Here is a 22,063-nt window from a genome sequence, read left to right on the forward strand (position 1 = left end):
AAGTTGCAACTGACACCGCAGCCGCAGCTGCTGCAATGACAATGCCGCTGAGCTTTTGTTTGCTTGACGCTTCCGCAAGGGTTCAGCAACTCCTCGACTTGGCCTCTTCGCTAGTGATCGCCTGTTATCTCTGCTTGCTGCGGCTTGTTGTGCTGCCTTTTTATTGCTTCATCTTCATCTTCAACTTGCTGTGGCTGTGGCTGTGGCTGTTTAGCTAATGGGGCGGCTTAGCCTGACTCTTTCCAACACAGCCGCTTGTCTGCACCATTTTTTTTTTTTTTTTGTTTCGTTATTTTCTTTGAAGAACCACAACTTGCTCATGAGTGAGGCTATGCCCCATTATGTAAGCAGATGCTGTTTCTGTTGCAGTTGCTATTGCAGTTGCAGTTGCAGTTGCTTGCATGCTGTGGCAGTTGCATTCAGGTCAATGCAGTGTGGGAGTCAGTGTGAAAATAATTTCACCACATGCATGTGGCAAGACAAACAAAACGTGCTTGGATTCATTCAAATTTAATGGTTATATTCAAATATGGGCCACTGTTATACCCAAGCGCGTTTCATTGCTCTTCAATCTTTGCATTAGCTCTTAATTAACTCTAGAATTTTGCTTTATACTCTTTGCAATTACTCGAATTCTTATTAGTGCTCGCAGTCTTAAAACTGAACATTTAAAACTTTGCTTCTTTGCTTGGTCGGTATATTAATTTTGAAAAAAATAAATAATAGTGCAATATTTTCTATACCAGCTTTTCATTAGACAAGAGCTTGCAGCTTTAAAAAATATTTACACAAGGTCTGAATTGCATGAAACATCTGAACTCATTTTTGAAACATATTGCGTATACGTAGCGTGGCCAAGGTAATGCTACAAAGTGAAATATTTTATTATATAAAAAAGTAAATGTATACCATGCCTTAAAAAAATAATATAATATTATGAAACTAACAGTGATTAGTCCACCGATTGATTGATTAATTAATTTTCTTTAAGATTCAAATGCATTTAAGTTCAATTCTATTATCATAGATAAGATAAAATACAACTATTATACATTATACAAAATTAATAAGAAAATATGTATGAAAATACTTATAATCTTAATCTATATCAGGGGTGCCCAGCCCATATACACTTCATGCCCATTTGTTTTTGTTTTACACTAACATAATTTCTTAGATACATGTATACATATCTATATACATACATATTTTATTACATTCATAAATATTATATTTATAAAATAATAAATATATGCATATACATATTTGAATTTGTGTGCAAGTTAAACAAATGTATTTCGCATCTATGAGCAAATATTTATTCTCAACTCGAGCCATTCCAATCTATTCTAATGCTCATGGAGAGCTACGACCAAGCTGGAAATTGTTCTAGCTACATTATTTATCTTAACTCCCCCAACTATGCAAATTTCTTTAAATAATTTGAGCTTGCTATTGTCGGTCTTCAGCTACTCTTTCTTCCCAGCGCTCTTATAGACCTCGCGCACGCGACTCGGCACACGCTCCAGATCGCGGATTATAGCCATTTGATCAACCAAATTGTGCAGATACATGCGCTGTATGCGGCGTATCATAGGTTCAATCACCTTGCTGTTGACCATATCCTCAGCGCCGTTATCAGTTTGGCACTTGCTAGGTCCTGGCGATGACACGGACTTCGCTGAAGCGCGCCTGCGGCTCAACTCACGCCGGACGGCGGCAATTGTCTGCGCGCCACGGCTAATGCGCTCCAGTGAGGATAGCTTCAGTTCAGAGTTTGACAAGAGCAGCTCATCATAGTATTTGTTTATCTGCACCATGGACTTGTGCAGGACATTCTGCATAGCAATTTGTGAGCTCACCATTTTGCGCAAATTCTCACCACTGCTGCTGCTGATTGGGCGCTGTTGGCGGCTCCGGATGCTCAAGCTGTCGCTGGTGGTGGTGCACAGGTCATGATTGTGCATAAAGTTGCGCTTGCATGACTTCACTTGGCACAAGGCGCTCGATGACTGACCAAAGTTGGAGTTCACGAAGAGCACATGGTTCTTCTGCGCTCCATCGCGCTCTTGCCGCATGGGGCGGCGACGATGACGACTACATGGCGAACCCGATTGCTGCTGCTGCTCCTCCTTCACCTCTTTCTTTTTCCCAGGCGTGCACGAGAGCTTTGTACGCAAGGACGAATGATCTCCAGTCAGCGCAGCCTTTGAGCGTCCCTTCCCCGGCTCGCCTCCAGCTGCCGCAGGCTGCACGCTACACTGACTTGTTTGCGTGGACTTTTGGCACCCCGGCACACGCGGCTCAAACAACAAAGTCCCCAATGCACCGAAGTCCAACTTGCTGCTCATCCCTGCCAGATTCTTGTGCAGACACTTATCACTATTCTTTGTCTGCAAAGTTAAACTTTAAGATCAAATCAATTCTACGCATTGGCATTTACCTTCATTTAGACTGCTTGCGTTTATTTGTAAAAAATATATATATTTTTATATATATTAATATATATAATATTCAGCTTCAGCTGCTTCGTTTCGTAAAGTTTTATTACTTTCTATAGCAAGGCCTACTGTAGTTGAATTTTATACTAAAGTGTCTGTCAAAAGAATAAGCAACATTTGATAAATTATTATTAACTTTAGCGATATAGTAATGGTTTATGAAATCTAAAATTAGTATTTAGCTCCCCAACTACACTAGGCAACAAGTTCGGAATTAAGGCAAAATCAGGACACAGCAAAATTATACTGTATAAAGATATTGATGGATTTAGTCAAACAATCATCTTTATGCAGAAAGTGACAATACAATCGGGATTAAGATGTTTCATTTTTTAACAACGTTGCAGTCATAAGCTAATGGCGAAATCTGAAGACTGTCTTCTGAAAGTTGAAGCCTGGCTAATTATCCTTAATCTAAATGTTTTGACTAGCAATCAATCTTTGACAATTGAAATATATCACTAAACGATGAAACAATTGACATTTTCTTAAATGAATTTTAATGTTTAGAAGGTCATATGTACATTTGTCATAAAGAAATTTGCTAAGTTCATTTCTTGTTGCCCAGTGATATTAAAGTGAGGACACTATTTAAAAAACGTAATGCATTGGCCTGAAACATTTACTGAGCGCCTTACATTTTAGAATTCGTCTGCCTTATAGATTTCAAAAAAAACTTTGTAAAATTAACAAAAAAAAAAAAAAACCTTCCTTACAACCGTAACAACCAGATACGCTTAACCCCTTTTGAACTTTACAGCAAATAGCCAACGATGTCGTCGTCTTCGTCAGCGGCAGCAGCAGCGCTAGCATTCTGTTGACGCAGCTCGCAGCGTCCCAGCGCTTCCAGGTACGGCTGCAGCACCGACATTGAACGTCACTGATGATGCTGGTGCTGATGCTGATGCCGATGTAGCGCATTAGCATTGGCCAGTGCGGCGGCAGCTGCGTTCGCTGCCGTCTGTTGGGCGGATGAGTTCAGAAAAGGCGTCAGCAGTTCCATGGGCAGCGGAAATATAATGGTGGAATTCTTTTCGGCTGAAATGCTGCTCAAGGTTTGAAGGTAGCGCAGCTGCAACGCGGATGGACTGGCCGATATAATCTCGGAGGCTTCTTTCAACGCTCGTGAGGACTTCATTTCACCCTCAGCGGCAATTACTTTGGCGCGGGCCTCTCGAGCTGCCTCTGCCTCGGCGGCCATGGCACGTTGCAGGGCCGTAGGCAGTGAGACATCCTTGCTGGAAGGATTTAAAGCATGAAAGCATACATTAGAGTGTGCCTTGGTCAAAGCTTACATTTCTACCCGCTCCACCTTGACGCCCCAGGGATCGGTTGCCTCGTCTAGCGACATTTGCATAGTATGTGAAATGGTCTCGCGTTCGGTCAGCAGCTCGGAGAGATTACGCGTGCCGAGCACATTGCGCAGTGTGGTAGCTGCCAATAGACGCGTGGAGTGACTGTAGTTGGACACCTGTATGACTGCCTTGAGCGGATCACTAATGCGATAATAGACAACAGCGTCCACAGTAACGGTGACCGAGTCTTTGGACAGCACCTCCTGTGGTGGTACATCGAAGGATACAGTGCGCAAATCCACCGGATAATAGTCATCCACACAGGGCAGCACAAAGAAGACGCCTGGACCACGCGCGCCGCCACTCCGAAGTCGACCCATGCGAAAGATAACCGCACGCTCATACTCAGAAACCACCTTGAAGCAGATGAACACGGAGATGGGAAAGGTGAGCACCATGAGCAGCACCGATATGGCTGTGGCCAGCAGCTCCACGCAGCCCATGTCATCGTTCTCAGCTGAAATAGAGAGAGAGAGAGAGAGAGGGGGTGAGTATTCCAATCTAGATTTCACAAGCAATTGAACTGCAATTGAAGCATGTGTGGATGGCAACGTGGCCACCGACTGCAACACTTTGGCAATATGGCAATATGGCAATTTGGCACTATGGCAGTCTGGCACTTGTTCCAGCACGCACGACTGCCAACGAAAGATATTTTCAGCAAGCGCGCGAAATATTCCCAAGAATCCAGTGCCAAGTCAAGCGATGATTCGATGATCAAGGCAAAATCAACACTTGGGAGCTTTCCTTCGTAAAAATATTCATATATTGAGAAATTGCATTGCATTAATCTATATTGGCTATAAACTTATTTATAACTGATTTCGGCAAGCTCGATAGAAGTGCTCGATAATATAATATTACGATAGCTCATAAAAAAGAGTTATCGAGAGATAATATTTGAATTCAAGCTTACAAGTTGAGTATTTCAAACAACTGCTGATAAATCTGATTATAGCCAGTCAACGAGTATGAAAATATTGATTTAAGTCGCTTGCATTAAACTTATAGAACACAAAGGCCAAACTGGAAGATCATAAAATGCACATGGACAAGAACTCACTTAACTCAATGTTGACTGACTATAGGCATTTGTTTATAACTAAAAGTATATTTCTGTACTATTTACACAGGCTAGCTTATGTACACACATTGTATGTATATATATTTTTACTATGGACATAACTAATACAACAACTAGTGGGCAAACTAAACAAACCAGTGGGCTAGTGGGTGTTCGGGTCAATTGGGTACATTCATGGAATGTTTATGTACACGCATACAAATGTACATAGTGCTAGTACCAGAGCACGGTATATGATGTGGCCTATGGCTCTGTGGATTTATTTTCAGTTGAAATTTTGTTTATCTTATAAGTTTTTGTTTTTTTCTACAATACGATTTGTACCACGGATATGCTCCGCTTGAGCATCGTGTCGATTTGAATATTTCTTTTCTGTCGATGAAAACGATCGTCTCAGTGATCGTAGCACTATTTATTTTTACTTGTCAGCCAAACAGTTTATATTGCATACTGCATAGGTGGTCGATATACAATTCAATATGCCAAAACTGGTGCCCATCCATAGTTTGCATTATGAATCATTTCTCTTGGCATATCGTATGTACATGTATGCCCAACAGATTGATTTTTATTTTACGCTTGAATTATGATTTTCAAACGCATAAAACTGTATTTAATGTTGAATGCATGCGCTGCTGTAAAAGTTTGAAAATTCGGTATATAGAACACGGCCATGTTTGTCTGCTGTGGACTTACGATATACCCAGCATATACTTCATATAGCAATAATACTTCATGTGGATATTAAGCAGTAAGAATAACAGAATAATAACAGAACAATTCAACAAAGTCTATAGAATATATGTTACAAATTATAATATGAAATACATATAACATATTAATAATAAAAAAAAAGATAATAATAATAAACTAAATTAAATCTAATTGTTAGGACAGACGTCTGTCTGACAGACTTGGCTGTAACGACTCAACTCATCACCTCCTAATCATAGCATTCCATTCATAGCAAATAATCATCCATTCCAAATTTAAGTTACACTATTTTGTTGGCACATTGTGTGTCCAACAATTGTGCAGGCAAACTTCAAACTTATTCCTTTAATAAACATTTCGAGGGTAGACTATAAAAAACACTATCTGCCTATAAAGTGTAGCAATAGCTATAGACATTGATCTTGGATGCACAGTGAAAAAAAATGCATTCTATTAAGAATTAAATCAGCACTACCTTCCTCTTATGCTAGATACACTTTTCTGATTGCTTACATGTTTTCAGACCCTGATAGGTATGGCTGGTTGGATTTATCTGCACTGTGTGTTGTTGTTGCGCGGGTGTGTGCAACAGGTTGGAGCTTTGGGTTTGGCCTGCGGCATTGCTGACATTGAGGCGGGCGCGATGCTGATGCGGCGAAGCAGGATGCATGGCTATTACGGCTGCGGCTACGGCTACGGCTACGGCTACGGCTACGGCTACGGCTAAAGTACACGTTTGAAGTCGAGGCGCACGGATGAGCACTGCACGCGTTCAGCGCACGTTTTTGAATGAGCACAAACAAGAAAGCAAAAAAAAAACAAGAACGCAGACCACGAGGCAGTTGCTCGTCTCATTTCACACATTGCCGATTACGGCGTCTTGCTGCCCGCGCATCCGTTTGCCTAATTCCGTAGTAAATCCAAAGACACACGAGCAGACTCGCTGCTGATCGTTTGCTGCTTCATTTATATGCTTCTGCTCTGTTTTGTTTTGTTTTCATTGCTTTTTGTTTAGATTATTAGAAACGTACGCACTATAGACAGCCCATGGAGATGCAGATAAATTATAAACCACTTCAGCAAACAAACTAACTCAAAAACAGCTGCTCTATTCTACCCCATCTACATATGCATATATGCATGTGTGTATGTGTGTGTGTGTGTGTGTGTGTGTGTGTCTGCACCTTGTTGTTGCAAGTTGCTGAAGATTTATCTTATTGCTGGCAGCAGCCGCCGCTAGTGATCTATTGGCGACAACAGGTCAAAACTTTTAAATAATTTGACAACAGCGCTGCCAAAAATAATCAAAATAAATTATAATACTTCACTCAACTTCTAGTTACCAGTCCCTTTAAAAGCCTCATAAACAAATGAATAGCACACTCAAATCTTATGCTCAGGTGTGACTGCCTATAAATCATATAAAATAAATATAAATCTGGCATCGTGCTCATCATAAATCATCAGAAATCAAAATCTCTTCTCATATGGCATACATCTAAAAAATCATAGGCCCATACAAATAAAATCTTTAATATGTGCGTAGATTTTATTAATTACAGATCAACGAAAGGAATATTGGATTTCGATTTGATTTCCGCAATTTCTTGGCCGCCCATAATCTTTAATCAGGAGCAAGCTAGTACTACAAGAGATCTTCAAATAATAGGAGATCTTCAATAATAAGTAGGAGAGGAATACTGATATTAATTATAAAGCATATAAATACCAAATGGATATAATAGATTCCAAAAATAATCAAGTAGAACCTAAAAAAAATTGGCAATTTTTATTTACTAATTATTGACGAATTATAATTATTTACAAACTAATTGGAATCGAAGAAAATTTTGATTTGATTCGTTATTAAATAATTTTTAAGCAATATAAATGCAATTTACTTGGGACTTATTAAACGTACAATTCATATATATATAATTGTACAGCATCTAATATATTATTGCTCGAAGCATGTGTTTTCAAAAAGTATGTAATATAAAATTTCTTATTGAATTTTTATGGGCTACACTGCATTTGCTTTATTGTAATTGTTTTGTTTTTAACAAATCGTTGTGCAATTAATGCGCGCTACGTTCTGTGTATTTAATTTTTTTTTAATTTACTGCAGGCTATTCCAAAAACTATTATTATTTTTGGTAAGTTGCTTTAATGTTGTTGTTGCTTTCGCTCTTTGTATTGCTTGGTGTTTATTGTTTAATGGGGCGTTTTACTAAATGCCTATTTAGCGAGCTTTGCAAGTCTTACAGATTTTGTTGGCTGCCGCTACTTAGTGTGTGTTATATCGTAATATATAACATATGTATGTATATGGGGAATACAGCATTATTAAGAGCTGAGTTTGTAAGGCACATTATGGTTATACATAGCTATAAGTATATAGAGTATATAGTTTACATAGGTATATATATATATATAATAGATATTGTAAAGTAATTTCATGATTGATTGCTAATTGCGCTTCAAGTGATTTTTCTTTTTCAATTGTTTCCAACAATTTTGGTCGCCGCATAACTACAAACGGCTGTGTGAGTGTGTGTGTGTTTGCTTAAATTAAATTTTAAATACATTTTTCCGAATTTGAAAAACTATGCATTATACAAAATTAATATCTTGCGCTTTAATTTCTTTTGTATGTTTTGGCTTATATAAAAATCAATTTGGCCGCTTTGAAATATGCTTAACAATTAATTGCGCTTTAAAGCTAATACATTACACATATTTATATACATAAGTGTATATGCAAATAGTACAATATTTTGTTTCTCTTTTCTCTCTCTCTCTCTCTCTCTTTCAATTTTGTTTAATAATTTTTGTTTAATTGACTGATCAATGTGTATATTTAGCTCGCAACATAGTGCCATCTCTTTTACTCTCTCCCTGTGTGTGTGTGTGTGTGTGTGTGTGTGTGTGTGTGTGTGTTTGTATGCACGTTTCCAGTTCATGTCCGCTGGTTGCCACTTCCCGCTCTCCAGTTTGCATTTTATGCAAGAGAAACAAACAAACTAAAAACAAAATCAACTTAAGCAATTAATAATCAATTAAATGCGCTTGTTTACGGAGACTTTTTGCATTATAGCCTACGCCTGTTAGTAACGCCATTGGCAGCACCACCGCATACACCGCCACCCAGCTGCTGATGCTGGCGCCTTCGTCAATCATTGTACATGCCATCCACCAGAAAGTCCATGCGTCTGTAGTGGCGGGTGCTCCACAAATCGCGAAAGCGTCTGTACACAAATATAAAGGCAAATATAACCAGCGGCACCACAAGCATAATGGTGATAATTGGCACTATGAACTCGTTGTCGCCATGATGGGCCATGCTTAGCTCCTGTGAGGGCTGCACCATTGGTGGTTCTGGCTCTGGCAGCAAAGGCGAAGCTGCATTACTGCCCGCTGTGGCTGCCTTCAGATAAATATCTTTTTCCCATTCCTTATGCTCCGATGTGCTATACGTTATCTTGGGCTTTGTGGGACGTGGCGTCGTTGTAGTGGTTGTCGTTGTTGTTGTTGTAGTGGTACTAGTCGTAGTCGTTGATGTTGTACTTGTGCTTGTTGTAGGAGAAGTACTAGATGTTGTTGTAGTAGTGCTGACGTTACTGTTAATTGAACCGATGCTGCTGTTGCTTTTGTTGCTGGCGGCGCCATTGTCACCAACTGTTTGAGTTGCAGTCATTTTACTATTGGTCTTCTTCTTTAATTTGTTGTTATTGTTTATATCACTTTGCAATACGCCAGGAGCTAGCAACTTGCCTTCATTGACCGTTTTGCTAACAGTCGCATTAGCTCCCAAACTGGGCTTTACAGTTGTTGCTGATGTTAAAGTCACGTTTAACGGCGCCTGCACCGTATCCGTGTTGGTAACCTTCCGTGTCAGTTTTGTTGCATGCTCCATCGTTGTGTTCTTTATGTCAGCCTCTAACTGCTTAGTTAGCTCCGTAAAGTTTGTCAATTTCACTTGAGTTTGGCTAGTGTCTATTTGAATAACAGTACGTGAACCTGCATCTGCACCTGAAACTGCAATTGGCCCCGCTGTCGTTCCATTGATTGTCGCATTGTGGGTCTTTACATCTGCGCCTGCACTTGAATTTCCAGCTACTAGCAGAAGCAGCAACAGCACCGGAAGCACGTTCATTTTGTCTGAAAATAGACTGAAAATAGTGCTGTTGTTTCTTAAATTGGGAGTAAATTTATTACAATTTTATTTGCTGTTTTTATTTTGGAATCCCTCTCTCTCTCTCTTTCTGGGCCATTTACTTGCAGTGTGACCAGCAACGCTCAAGGTTAGGTATTTTACCGTAAAATTTGCCCAAAAATATACCAAAAAATGCAAGCAGCGGGAACTTTAAATTTAGAAAACATATGTAGCTTATGTCCACTTATTGCAATGAAATTTAAAAATATTTTGAGTAATATTAACAAGTCGGCTATTCATTGAAAGAAAATCTACAAAACAAGTGCTGCTCACCTTAGTATAAATATACCAGCATTGTGAAAAAAAATCGATAAGTGCTATACGTAAATCGCCTAAATACAACACTGTGCGTAAAGCGCCATCTACTTCAAGCTGCAGGGTTGCAGAGACTGTCAGATGTCATAGCTTACAGCAACCCTAGCAGGAAGTGACTTGCTTGTGTCAAAACGAAGCAGAGTTCTTTTCGTTTAAAGGTCTCCTAGGCGAAAGTTGTGTTTTCGTGCATTTCACGTTTCGTGTCAAAAACTCAAGACTTAAAGTAAGCAAAAGTGATACAAAAATAGTAAATAACTGTGTAATAAACAATATGAAAACGTTTGAACTATTTACTAAATGCAAAGAGCATTTGATGTTAAAGATATCAATGGATTATAAACATTCATATGTCTTATGAATGATTTTTTTTTTACTGTTTATTTATTTTTTTTGTGCTTGTGTGTTTCCAGCATGCGTTACGTGGCTGCATACCTGTTGGCTGTCCTCGGTGGACAAGATAGCCCCGCCAATGCCGATCTGGAGAAGATTCTCAGCTCGGTTGGTATTGAGGTTGACGCTGAGCGTCTGACCCGTGTGATCAAGGAGCTCAAGGGCAAGAGCATCGAAGATCTGATCAAGGAGGGACGCGAGAAGCTCTCCTCCATGCCTGTTGGTGGCGGTGCCGCCGCTGCTGCTGCCCCTGCTGGCGCTCCAGCTGCTGCCGCCGGTGGCGACAAGAAGGAAGCCAAGAAGGAGGAGAAGAAAGAGGAGTCCGAGTCTGAGGATGACGATATGGGCTTCGCTCTCTTCGAATAAGCCCAAACTCCTATTGGCTTACGCTGCGTATATAACAGTGTAAAACCATGTGCTGTCCAACATAACAACAAACAAACATGAGGTACGTTAAAACATAAACAAAGGGTCTAAGAGCTGTACAGAGATGGCAAGCGCTGCTGACTGGCCTACCTGTTTAATGATGAACTAAATTATTACCATCTTTCGACTGATCACAACGTTGATGCTATACAATTTTACTGACTACATTGCCATCGGTATCTCGCCTCTCTAGTTCCCACGCATTCTGTCCTCTTTTAATTCGTATGTTTTGCTAACTGTGTCTTTTTCTCTTCTACAGGACAGCCGGCAGTATTAAACATCTGCAACACCTGCTTGATATATCTGTTACTTTTTTTTACCAAATCTTGACAAACATACTTAAGCAGAAAAGTTCAAAACCTATTTCTATGAAATAAAACTGGCGTGTTTTTACACTTTATATGCGTACAAAATATGATTGTTCTTTATTTTAAAAGCTACAAAGTGCTATTTACACGAATTCTAAAACATTCTCGAAAGTTAGTACACATTGATGGAGGAGAAAATTGTTTAACTGGATGTCATGTTACAGAATATTTTTACTATTTTGAAAATGTAATTATTATGAGAGTGTATGTGTATAACATTTTTCAATCAGATAACATTTAATATATATGTATATATATATATATTAATTGTTAACATTAATTACTAGTTAAAGCTAGGAACCCAGCCAATACCAATGTACAGGCGATTCTCAGCTTTTGTGATTGATCAATGAACTCAAGTGCATCCAAGATCAGACCAAGAAGTGACGCGAGCAGCTTTTCTTAATGCCAGATGCTACCCCAGGAAGCGAGAAAAAGCAGAAGAGGAGTCAAAATCTAAGGATAACGACATGAGCTTCGCTTTCTTTTGTTGGCTTTGAGGTACGTTAAAACAAAAAGAAAACAGTCTATAAGAGAAACACTGCGTGCTGGCAAATATTTAATGATGAACTAAATTATTACCATCTTTCGACTGATCACAACGTTGATGCCATACAATTTTACTGATTACATTGCCACCACGCATCTTCTCCAATGCTCAAGCAATATGCCCTCTTTTAATTCGTATATTTTGCTAATGATGTTCATGTCTCTCTATTATAGGACAGCCGCCCTTTACAACGACTTATTTCTTGGAAACAAAACTGCCCTGATTTTACACCATACCTTTTAAACTGAAAGCATTTATTTATTTTAATGTTTTTTAATAAATTATTTGACAATAAACTCTATTTAATGCCTATTATTGCCACAGCTAAAGAAACAAATTTTAAAACGTTCTATAAGGGTAGTTACAAATGAGATATTCTTACTATGGTGAAAAATCTGAATACTAATGCTAATATATGAACGTTGATCAAAATATTAAAAACATTCTTTTCCAGTCAGATAGCATTTATTTACAGCTTTTCAATTTAAAACAGATATAAACAGGAACAATCACTAGTTAGAACTAAGAGCCACGATGGCTGGGTTTGTCTTTCTCTTCCTCAACAATGTAGTCCTCCTGGGTGTAGCGATGTCTTTGTTCTTTCGACAGCAACTGCAACTCATCATGGTCTATAAGTGCGCTACCTGCAGTCCAATCCTCCTGGTCGCGCCGATATTTTTTGCGTTCAGGCGTCTGCTTGCGTTCGCGGCGCTTCGCCAGAAAGGTGGCAAACTTGTTGGAAGTCTCTGTGGCCTTTAGCTCGTCCACTTGTTGTTGTATTCGCAACAGTTCCGGGGAGTCCAACTGTTCGCAATGCTGTTGTGACTGGTGCAGCTGCTGCTCATGCTGTTCCCAGGCCTGCTTGCTTTTACGCATCTTAGTTAATATCTTGTCCAGAATGCGGCGATGATCCAAACCTAACACATCATGACGCATCTCAGGCAGCTCGGTTGTGGCTACGGGTGCTGCTGCATTTCCATAAAACTCCTGTCTGGCTGTTTGGGCCACATCATAGCTAAAGCTTGGGTCGGACTGCAACTGCTGTGCGTTCGATTCCGCCTCTTCCTCCGCTGGCTTTAGATCCAGCGTGCGCAATATGCCCTCTACATGGTTGATATTGCTGCCAGTCTTGTCGCGTACGAATTTGATGCGAGGCACCTCGCCCATGAGCCGCAGCTGCGACAATTCGTGACGTAGAAGACCACTGCAACGTTGCAGCTCACCTTCCAGCGCGGTATCATTAAGCAACTCACCGCTGCCCAGCCAGTAGACATTAATGCAACTAAAGTCCGAGGAGATTTTTATCCGCGACACTTGCAGTCCTCGGCCCAGTATAGCCTCAGCTGCCTCGCCCGTGGCCAACAGATCGGTTATGTGCGTCATGAACAGTTTATTCAGCACGGACATGCGACGTGTGTTGTGCTTGGCACCAGGCGAGTTGCTCTTACCAAACTGTGAGGCCTGGAAGACCACGCTTGGTGGCTGATAGCTGCCGCCGCCGCTGCTGCTGCTATTCACATCTTGGCTAGGATACCAGCGCCTTTTGGTGCCCACCACGCGATTACCAAACAGTTTACCCAATATTTTGCTTTGTCGCGCTACATTGGAACTGCCGGTGCTGGTGCTGCTCTTGCCACGAGTCCAGTTGCATGTAGCTGATGGCAGTTGCAAGCTGTGATGCAGTGGCAGCAGGCGATTACGAAACATTTGTTTGTCACAATTAGTTCTTTCTATTTGTTTACATTTATATTGATAATATATGCAGGCATAATCGATGTATCGATAAGTTTTACAATCTCTGTTAAACAAAAACTCACTCTTGAAAAAGGAAAAAATTGGTGAAAAAATTAAGTTAAGAGTTAAAATATTAAGTTGCTGATAAATTAGCAAGTTTATATTAACTGCAATTATTCGACAACTAGTATCGATACTTCTTACCACCAGCTGATTACGTAATGTTGCAGTGGCAGTTCAAAGTTTCCGTTATAACTTGGAAATTTCTTGATAACGTAAATATTTCTATATTGACTTCTATTTTCAATCCAAAAACAAGGTTCTAAGTTTTTTCAAGTTTTTATTTAAAATACCATCTGCTTCAGCTTTGTTCTCTTGCAAATATTATTTTTTATATAAATTTAACTGTTTCGCGTTTTAACATAATTTTCGCGTGTGTTTAATTTATATTATTTAATTTATAATTAGCTCTTAATTTAGTTTTGCAATTTGTAGTTTACGTGTCTGATTTACTTAATACTTGCATTTGAGTTAAATACATATATGTGTGGGAATTATTATGGCTGCTTAATTTTCTTAAATTTATTTATTATTCCCAACATATTAACGTTTTTGTTTTATTTTTTACAATGAGCAGCCTAAAACAAAAAAAAGCTTTGTAAAAAAAATATATTATTTTGTATGTAGCAAGCTGCATATTTTTGTTTATTATGATGTAATGTTTTGTTTAATATCTGTTCTCATATATTACAATGTGTTTAAAAAATATATATACGCTTGCTTTCAATTTGTGACTATTGTAACAACATTATGGGGTTTATTTTACAATAATTTGAAATTGCTTCTATATATGTATATGTATTTCAAGTGTAAAATAAGCGTTAGGCGCTTTTGTTTATTGTTTGATTTGTTTATTAACTTTGTCTGCTGTGCACTTGTGTGATTTGTTAATGATTTTCTTGTATATGGTGGTTATGGCTTACTTATAATGCTCAGTGTATACGAGGTATTTCTTTTGTCTTGAAAAAAAAATCGATTATTTATGTATTTTACATTAATATTTTGCTTGTTTAGTTTCTTCTTTTTTTTTTATTATAGTTAGATTACCGAAAAATAAAAGAGATCATGACGAAAGCGACTCATTTGAGCACTAGCATATACACGTATAAAACGAGTAACTTTGAAGTCAGTACAGTTTGAAAATATAATTTCGAATTCAGAAAAAAAGAAAAAAACTAAATGGAGCGAGTTGATATGATATGGCGAACATAATATTGTAAAATATGCATACATAATTGTTTAAACACAAACTAGTAATAAGTCTTAAGTTTGAGTAATTAAAGCAACTTAATTAAGTCTTTTTCGCGAGTAAGTCTTCCACACAGCTAAATGCAAATATCAAATCATTCGAATCGCTTTCAAGTCTTTTTGTCAACTTACAAATAAACAAACAGAAAAAATAAAATATGATGCACACATTAAAAAATAAATGTTTGGATATTGTTGCAACAATGAGTGACAGATAGAGATTGAGAGAGAGAGAGAGAGAGAGAGAGTGAGTGAGTTAAAAGAATCAATGTATTTGTTAGATGACACAATGGACCCTGATGAGCTTAGAAAATATATAAAATTGTTTTGCGTGTTGCTTGTATTAAGCGCTAATGATTGTTTCTGTTGTTAAAACTATATATACTATATGGTATATGACTTTTGTTTAACAGTAAAGCATTAAAAAAATGTATTTTAAAATATAACTTATATATTTTGTGCCAAGTGCATTTAAAAAAAATTAAAATTAAACAGACTCATTCGAAGTGCTTAGGCATTCTAAAAAAAAATAATTTTGAAATTGAGTTGACGGTTTTGGCTACATGAAAAAAGTCATGTATTACAAATATATATGTTGTATATATGTGTATGTTGTATGTATATAAGTTAAAACTAACGCTAGATCTTCTAAGCAATGCGCGCAAATTGAATCGCTTGCTAAAGTACACACTTAGCTGACTAAAGCCAAAAAACCTTAAAATCAAATATATATCCATTACATTAAATATATATGTAGATCTAAACATTAAATTTATATGTATATATAAGCTTTCATCAACTGCTGGCAGCTACAGCAATACAGTTCGTAACAGGAACAGCTGGCTTACATTGCTTTATATATTATATACTATATGTATGTATATATTGTATATTATCATTTACTGTGGCTTTAAAAGCGCGTGAGTTGAGTTAAGTTTGTGGAAAGTGCCTTAAGATTGTCCACTGCACACTGTCCAAAATGCTGGGAGGCGTTTGCTGCTACTCTCTCTCTCTTTCTCTCTCTTTCTTTCTCTCTATCTATCTCTTTCTGTTGCGTGTGTTTGTGTCGTGGCTGCGATCTAGTGGCAGCGCAATAGGCGACCTCATGGTTAGATTATATGCGCCTGCTGTTGCTGCTCGCTTAGCTTGAAGGCAGCCGCATCGCTGAGTAGATGGAAGGGTACGCCTGCAGCTGTGGCCACCTCCAGGCTAGGCGATGAGGCTGCCACAAGTGCAGCCGCTGCTGCGGCCGCAGCTGTGGGACTGCTGGCACCGCTGGTAGCGTTTGTTAGTCGCTTCAACTGCATGGCATCCAGTGGTAAATGATGGGGCAAGTGATGCGCACCCGCTGTCGATAGGCTGCCCAATGTGGTGGCGGCTGCCATAGTTGCCGCTGCCGCTGCGGCGGCTGCTGCTGCTTGTGCTGTTGCTGAACCGTTGCCACCGGTGACGCTGTTCGTTGTGGTAATGGTGCCGCCAGCATGGGAGGCGCCACGGCCACGCTTGCGCTTGGGCAAGATGCCTTTGCGCGCCATATAGAAGCGTATGGTGGACACGGGTATGTTGAACATGTTGCTAACCGTTTGAAAGGTTTCGCCTTTGGACACACACTTGGCTGCCTGTGCCAGCGAAGCCTCTGAGCGTCGCACGCGCTTATACGAGGTGTAACCATCAATGGAGCTGTGCATTAAGGAGGAGCCCGATGTATTGGCTGAGGTGTCTAGGTCCGACTCCATGCTGAGCTGCGCGACGCTGTTGTTGACCGCATTGCCCATAAAGCCGCCACTGCTATCATTGTCCTCATCATGCGCAGCCACATAGTTGTGATCATCCTCGATGGTCGAATCCAATTGTTGCTGCAGCTGTTGTTGTTGCTGTTGTAGCTGCTGCTGTTGCATGATCTGTGCATTGAGCTTGTTGTTGTTTACGCCGGCAAAGTCTTCATAGTGTTCACTGAAAGCGTTCCAATTGTTGCAGTTGGTATCATCCCCAGAGTCGTCTTCTGTGGGCGCATTCGAGTTATTGGAAGCGGCGGTTGATGAGTTGGCATTCGTATGTGGTTGCTGCACTTGCTGCTGCTGCTGTTGTTGCAACAACTGTAGCTGCAGCGCATTATTGCCGTTTGGCTGTCGCTTTGGCTGCAACTGTTGTTGCTGCTGCTGCTGCTGCTGTTGTTGTTGTTGCTGTTGTTGCAACAGCAACTGTTGCTGTTGTTTGGCAGACAATGCCGTTGTACTAGCGGTTGTTGTCGATGTCGTAGAGTTTGTGGCCGTATCATCCGTCTCCGCGTTCTCCAACCGCTGCTGTTGTTGTTGTTGTTGTTGTTGCTGCTGCTGCTGATGGTCTTGCTTCACTGGCGATGTGCTATCCAGCGCTGTGGCGGCGACGGCGCTGACACCAGCATCTAGTCGCATTTGCTGCAGCTGTTTGTAGTTGATAGCTGCCTCGGAGCCATACAGTCCACGGATGCGCAGCTGCTCGGCGCAACGCAGCAGCTGACCAAGTCCCGCCTGCGTTACATTTACCTCGCCCTTGTACATGAAGTCGACGAGCGCTTGTATTTCCCATAGCTTAATCTCACTGGGCAATATGATCACTGGATGCTTGCAGGGATTCTCGGCAAGAATTGCCTCAAAGTAAGTGGAACACGCGGCTAATACCAGGCGATGGCAATGCACCTGATGTCCCTCGCAGGCAAGCGTCACATCCACGAATCTTTGACCAGCCAATAGCTGTGGAAAGGCCGCTCCAATGCTCCCCAGGTGGCTGTTCCAGCGAACGCAAAACTCTTGTGTGGTGGCGGCGCTCATCTTATTGCCTTTTTAACTGTCACGCGCCCAAGTCGAAGCCTTTACTCTGGCTCTCAACTCGAACTTCAATGGAAGCCAATAATGGAAGCTCAATGTACTGTAGTGCGGATTTGTTTCCTGCAAATAAATGCGAGTACAAATTTATGAATAACTCAAATGAATATTTAGGCTATTTTAAAAATATTATAAATACACTCGAAAATTAATTCTTTTATAGTTTTCTAAAAACACTCATATATGGTATATTGCCTTCAATATTAAATCACAATCAAAACATTCGTGTACATTATTGCCTTGAATATTTAATAATCAAATGCTGATGGAATTGATTTGTTTCTTTCAATTTATGTTGCTTATTTAATGACGCACAGATAAACTCTTTGATTCAATAATAAATCTCTATTATTATTATTGATATACATTTTCAAAACGAGTCATTGCTAACTCATTTGCAAATTAGTCCCTTAAAGAATGGAAGCAACTTTTCTTTTGACTTAAGTGCGTATTTTAAAAACATTTTTTTATTGATTCACTAGATTTATTCAGCATCAAAAGAGCTTCTCAACTCATTTGAATCATTTATCACTCAACAGTTTATGCACTTGATTCACATTAATTTTATACATTCACATTAAAACGCAAACACAAGTGTGTTAATTTGTAAATTTCTTATTTAATTAAAACAATACTCGTGTTTCTGTCGTTGTTTTTATCGTTGGTACATCGAACGTTAAAATCACCAACAATAAGCGAGCGCCAAATGCAAACTAAAAGAATAATTTAAAAATATAGTTTTTCTTTTATGCACGCACGCAATTTATAAATTTTCTTTTGGTCGCCTCTCTCTCTTTTGTTAAATGTCGCTGTCTTCTCGCCTTTTTGCAAATGTGAATACAAGCGTTGCGCAAAAATTTTTTATATTTTGTACAGACTCCTGTCTGTGCTTCTTCCTTTTTGGTATCTCAATTGTATAAGTGTTTATAAATGTGTGTGTGTGTGTGTGTGCGAGTAGCGATTGTGCTTGTATGAGTGCTGCTGGTTCTTGGTTTTTTGTTTTTTTTTTCTTTTTGCATTAAACAAACGCCAAAAGACAAAGAATTATACTGAAAAAGTAAAGTAATAAAAATCAAGCATAACAACAACCAACGCCGCCGCCGACGACAACGGAGCAAGCAAGCCCCAGGAAAGCGAACACACACACACACACACAAGCAAACGAAACAGAAACCGCAACACACACACATACCATACATTTACACATAGCCTGCTGACGCCTGTTATGTTGTTGCTGCAGGCCCAGCATAGCAGGCCAATGTTTTGAGAGCAAGATAAAGAGAGCGGACCAGTTGAGGGCGAAAAACGATGCAAGGGAAAGGTGGAAGAAGTGCAGAGCAGAACAATTTTGAGCACTTTACTTTAGCATTTTACGAAATTGTACAAACGCAGCAAGGAAGCAGCGTGCAAAGCAGGAACAACAAAAAACAAGGGAGCATGGTACTAGCTCACACATACGCACTCACACACGAGAACATGTAAACAGGGCGAGAAAGAGAGCGATTTTGCGCATTAAGGAAACTGAGCAAAGGAAGTTGCACAGTGGTTCAAGCTTTGTGTTAAATAATTAAAAATTTTAATCATGTTTGTTTTTTTTTGCATTCTTTCTTGAATTGAATATTAAATCATTTTCTTGGTTTATTAACTATTTCTTTGAATGGCCAAATGTCCAATTAATTTTCACCTGTTTAGTAGTATTGTCACACTATTTAAAGATGAAAACTAACTAATAGACGCACAGTGTGCAGCGCGAAGAACATTAAATAAAATGTCTAAATGCGATGCAAGGCAGAAGCTAACAAAATGAAAGGGATGCAAAGTATTTTAAACAAAAAGGAGAAGCGAAAAAACACAACCGTCTGAAACAAGACTGTTTGTTGTTGAGCGAGTATGTAAGAAAGAGAGTGCGCGGAAGAGAGAGCAAATCTGCTTGACATTAAGTTTCCCAATTGGAAATTTAATAAAATATGATATTCAATATGTAATTGAAGAAATACTTAAATATATAAATCTACTCAGCAATTCTAAAAAGTAAGCAACTATTTTTATTTTTATGTTTAGTATCTATATATGAATTTATATTTTGCAACAACACTTGCAGTAAATTCGCAATTGGTGCGAAAATAGTGCAAAAGCAAGAACCAGAAATGTTGCTCCTTGTATTTTGCCACAGAGAGAGGAATACACACATACACAAACACACACACACACACAGCCAAGAGAACGTGAAGAGCGCAAACTTGTCAAGTCTCTTGCAGCAAAACACAAGGAGACCACAGCAAAAATTGGCAGCAGCAATAAAAACAACTAAATTTTCCAGCAAAAAAGGAAACAACAATAAAAATGAATTAAATATACATATATATATATGTATGTATGTATACGTGTGTGTGTGTCTGTGTGTAGAAGACGACGACGTGGCGACAACACAAAGGGGGACTGTAACACAAAAATAGCATTAAAAGCCAACAGCAACAACAACAATGAAGAAGTTGTAATATTTGCAGCAGCATTTAAATAATTGGAGGGGTTGAAAACTTGTTTTAATTTTGGCACACACACAAGGAGAAATACAAGCACATGCATGTATGGGTGTATGAAAATAATTTTAATTGTAATTGTATATGCATATGGGACATTTTTAATTTAAATTCAGAAGCTAAGCGCGCAGTCTTTGGGGCTGCCAATCTGTTTGGAAATTTTGAAAACATTAAATAAATAAATATAAAAAATTAAAGTTAAGTAATTTTTTTTATGAACAAAAACTTTAAAAATTTTTTGTATTCATGTCTGATAAACAAAATTATTTATGTATGCATATATATATACATATATACATATGTATGTATGTATGTGCAACAAATACTTTAACATTGTTTGAAACGTCAAAAGGAAATTGTACTATGACCTTGGCTTGGACATGCATATTTAACAAAACAAGACACATAAACAATAGCTGTAAGTGCTACTTGAAGATAAACTATACATACATATATGTATGCATATATATATGTATATTCACATATTGTTTAGTGTTGTTGCCGCATATTCCAATCAGAAATGTTCATTTGCGAAAACTCTGCAGGAGAGCAACTGTGAGTATCGTGTATGCTCTTACTCTCTCTCAGATTCTCTCGCACGCTAGCACGTTTTGTTTAAGGAGTGAACAAAAAAAAAACAACAACAAAATCGAAGACAGCAAAAGGAAGCGGAGAATATAGCAGCAGCGCTTCATTTATGTTCATATTTATATGTACACATGCATACACTATGAGTGAATCTGTGTGCGTGTATCTGTGTGGATAAAATAAATCACAAGAGAAAAAGAGTCGAGCAAGCGAACAAGAAGCCGGGCGGGCAAGCGTCAGGCCAACAAAAAAAAAAAAAAAACAAATTATGCATATTTAGCTTGTTGAACTGAAGTTGGAGACAAAGGCGACAATTATAAAACAAAATAAACAACAAAACAAAATACAGCTCACAACACACACACACACAGAGTCAAGCAACTGCTTCATTTTCTGCGATTTATTTATTTGTGGCAACCATATATCAGACTGTTTATATTTAGTTGCAAGGATGCACAAATACACTTGCATATATTTATTTTCTATTACCTTGATTTGCTGACCGTATATCGTTTGCTGAAGGCGTTTAGACCACACTCGGCTTTTGACGTACGTTATCCTGTTGTGACTCGCGCTCTATTTTATTTAGTTGCTTTCCTTGTTGTTGTTGTTCTTGATTAAACAAAAAACATACAGTAGCGTTGCACGTTGCGCGCACACACAAACAAAATCATTCCACTCACGTATTGATTTTCCGCAATGTTAATGTTTAATAAAGCGAGCATAGACGCACATACATGTATGAATACACACACATTCACACACACAAAACAGCAAACAACTTTTGAATATGTTTCGCAAAGACGCGCAACGCGCGTGTTTTGTTTAAACATCGACTGAATGTAATAGGTAGGGGGTGAATAAAAGCGCATGCAACTTCAGCAATCCCAGTGTAATTTAACAATAAATGTAACAATTAATTAACAATACTCTATTACTGTACACTCTTAGCATTTGTAAATGTTCTGGAAATATGTTTTTCAATTGAGATTTTAAGTGTAATTTACTTTGCGCACTGCCAACTTAGTGCTTGTTTGCATTAAAAAAAAACGCGTGAATGACAGTGTGCTGACACTATCGAATCGCGAACCGAATTGTTATCGAGTTATT

At 38.8% G+C, this 22,063-nt stretch overlaps 6 protein-coding genes, 1 long non-coding RNA gene and 2 other non-coding genes across 14 annotated transcripts; 4 read left to right on the forward strand and 5 right to left on the reverse strand.

Annotated features, from left to right (window-relative positions):
* Positions 1-1,296: 1,296 nt before the first annotated feature.
* Positions 1,297-2,529, reverse strand: LOC108607279. The gene is made up of 2 exons (XM_017997974.1): positions 2,444-2,529; positions 1,297-2,393 (listed from the first exon to the last, which is right to left on the reverse strand). Exons 1-2 carry the CDS (start codon positions 2,447-2,449, stop codon positions 1,470-1,472), a joined length of 930 nt encoding a protein of 309 aa, XP_017853463.1. The 5' UTR covers positions 2,450-2,529; the 3' UTR covers positions 1,297-1,469.
* LOC108607277 (band 7 protein AGAP004871) lies at positions 2,524-6,324 on the reverse strand. 2 transcript variants are annotated; one of them, XM_017997972.2, is made up of 3 exons: positions 6,168-6,324; positions 3,797-4,313; positions 2,524-3,739 (listed from the first exon to the last, which is right to left on the reverse strand). In XM_017997972.2, the coding sequence occupies exons 1-3, from the start codon at positions 6,322-6,324 to the stop codon at positions 3,379-3,381; spliced, it is 1,035 nt and encodes a 344-aa protein (XP_017853461.1). In that variant the 3' UTR covers positions 2,524-3,378. The 2 variants fall into 2 exon arrangements, with proteins under 2 accessions (XP_017853461.1, XP_017853462.1); XM_017997973.1 differs by lacking the exon at positions 6,168-6,324 and adding an exon at positions 6,130-6,147.
* A 1,335-nt stretch (positions 6,325-7,659) lies between these two features.
* On the reverse strand, positions 7,660-10,062 carry LOC108605603 (cell wall integrity and stress response component 3). 3 transcript variants are annotated; one of them, XR_001915385.1, is made up of 3 exons: positions 9,873-10,062; positions 8,738-9,815; positions 7,660-8,677 (listed from the first exon to the last, which is right to left on the reverse strand). XR_001915385.1 is itself a non-coding variant. In XM_017995380.1 (2 exons), the coding sequence occupies exon 2, from the start codon at positions 9,808-9,810 to the stop codon at positions 8,827-8,829; it is 984 nt and encodes a 327-aa protein (XP_017850869.1). In that variant the 5' UTR covers positions 9,811-9,815; positions 9,873-10,062; the 3' UTR covers positions 7,660-8,826. The 3 variants fall into 3 exon arrangements, 1 of the variants encoding a protein (XP_017850869.1); XR_001915386.1 differs by having other exon boundaries at positions 8,732-9,815; XM_017995380.1 differs by having other exon boundaries at positions 7,660-9,815.
* A 237-nt stretch (positions 10,063-10,299) lies between these two features.
* LOC108605630 (60S acidic ribosomal protein P2) lies at positions 10,300-11,414 on the forward strand. The gene is made up of 3 exons (XM_017995413.1): positions 10,300-10,408; positions 10,596-11,023; positions 11,261-11,414. The coding sequence occupies exon 2, from the start codon at positions 10,597-10,599 to the stop codon at positions 10,939-10,941; it is 345 nt and encodes a 114-aa protein (XP_017850902.1). The 5' UTR covers positions 10,300-10,408; position 10,596; the 3' UTR covers positions 10,942-11,023; positions 11,261-11,414.
* On the forward strand, positions 11,094-11,169 carry LOC117134970. Its single transcript, XR_004458938.1, has one exon. It is a non-coding gene; the product is annotated as a small nucleolar RNA Me28S-Am982 (small nucleolar RNA).
* A 188-nt stretch (positions 11,415-11,602) lies between the features above and the next one.
* Positions 11,603-12,220, forward strand: LOC108605631. Its single transcript, XR_001915388.1, has 2 exons — positions 11,603-11,870; positions 12,093-12,220. It is a non-coding gene; the product is annotated as an uncharacterized LOC108605631 (long non-coding RNA).
* On the forward strand, positions 11,927-12,003 carry LOC117134971. Its single transcript, XR_004458939.1, has one exon. It is a non-coding gene; the product is annotated as a small nucleolar RNA Me28S-Am982 (small nucleolar RNA).
* Positions 12,221-12,372: 152 nt separating the features above from the next.
* On the reverse strand, positions 12,373-13,641 carry LOC108605821 (putative ribosome-binding factor A, mitochondrial). Its single transcript, XM_017995627.1, has one exon. It carries the CDS (start codon positions 13,624-13,626, stop codon positions 12,442-12,444), a length of 1,185 nt encoding a protein of 394 aa, XP_017851116.1. The 5' UTR covers positions 13,627-13,641; the 3' UTR covers positions 12,373-12,441.
* A 1,840-nt stretch (positions 13,642-15,481) lies between these two features.
* Positions 15,482-21,880, reverse strand: LOC108605573 (transcription factor kayak). Of its 3 annotated transcripts, none has more exons than XM_017995341.2 (2): positions 21,443-21,880; positions 15,482-17,888 (listed from the first exon to the last, which is right to left on the reverse strand). In XM_017995341.2, exon 2 carries the CDS (start codon positions 17,769-17,771, stop codon positions 16,071-16,073), a length of 1,701 nt encoding a protein of 566 aa, XP_017850830.1. In that variant the 5' UTR covers positions 17,772-17,888; positions 21,443-21,880; the 3' UTR covers positions 15,482-16,070. The 3 variants fall into 3 exon arrangements, with proteins under 3 accessions (XP_017850830.1, XP_017850832.1, XP_017850831.1); XM_017995343.2 differs by lacking the exon at positions 21,443-21,880 and adding an exon at positions 18,584-18,879; XM_017995342.2 differs by lacking the exon at positions 21,443-21,880 and adding an exon at positions 18,461-18,527.
* Positions 21,881-22,063: the final 183 nt, after the last annotated feature.

Source organism: Drosophila busckii, chromosome X, assembly GCF_011750605.1.
Source record: "Drosophila busckii strain San Diego stock center, stock number 13000-0081.31 chromosome X, ASM1175060v1, whole genome shotgun sequence".
In the NCBI taxonomy this organism is placed as follows: domain Eukaryota; kingdom Metazoa; phylum Arthropoda; class Insecta; order Diptera; family Drosophilidae; genus Drosophila; species Drosophila busckii.

Coding starts and splice junctions, on each gene's coding strand:
- LOC108607277 (XM_017997972.2), bottom strand. CDS start 6,324: ATGCATCCTGCTTCGCCGCATCAGCATCGCGCCCGCCTCAATGTCAGC. Junction 4,314..6,167: donor CTATCAGGGTCTGAAAACAT/GTAAGCAATCAG, acceptor TCTCTATTTCAG/CTGAGAACGATGACATGGGC. Junction 3,740..3,796: donor AAGGTGGAGCGGGTAGAAAT/GTAAGCTTTGAC, acceptor AAATCCTTCCAG/CAAGGATGTCTCACTGCCTA.
- LOC108605603 (XM_017995380.1), bottom strand. CDS start 9,810: ATGAACGTGCTTCCGGTGCTGTTGCTGCTTCTGCTAGTAGCTGGAAAT.
- LOC108605630 (XM_017995413.1), top strand. CDS start 10,597: ATGCGTTACGTGGCTGCATACCTGTTGGCTGTCCTCGGTGGACAAGAT.
- LOC108605821 (XM_017995627.1), bottom strand. CDS start 13,626: ATGTTTCGTAATCGCCTGCTGCCACTGCATCACAGCTTGCAACTGCCA.
- LOC108605573 (XM_017995341.2), bottom strand. CDS start 17,771: ATGAGCGCCGCCACCACACAAGAGTTTTGCGTTCGCTGGAACAGCCAC.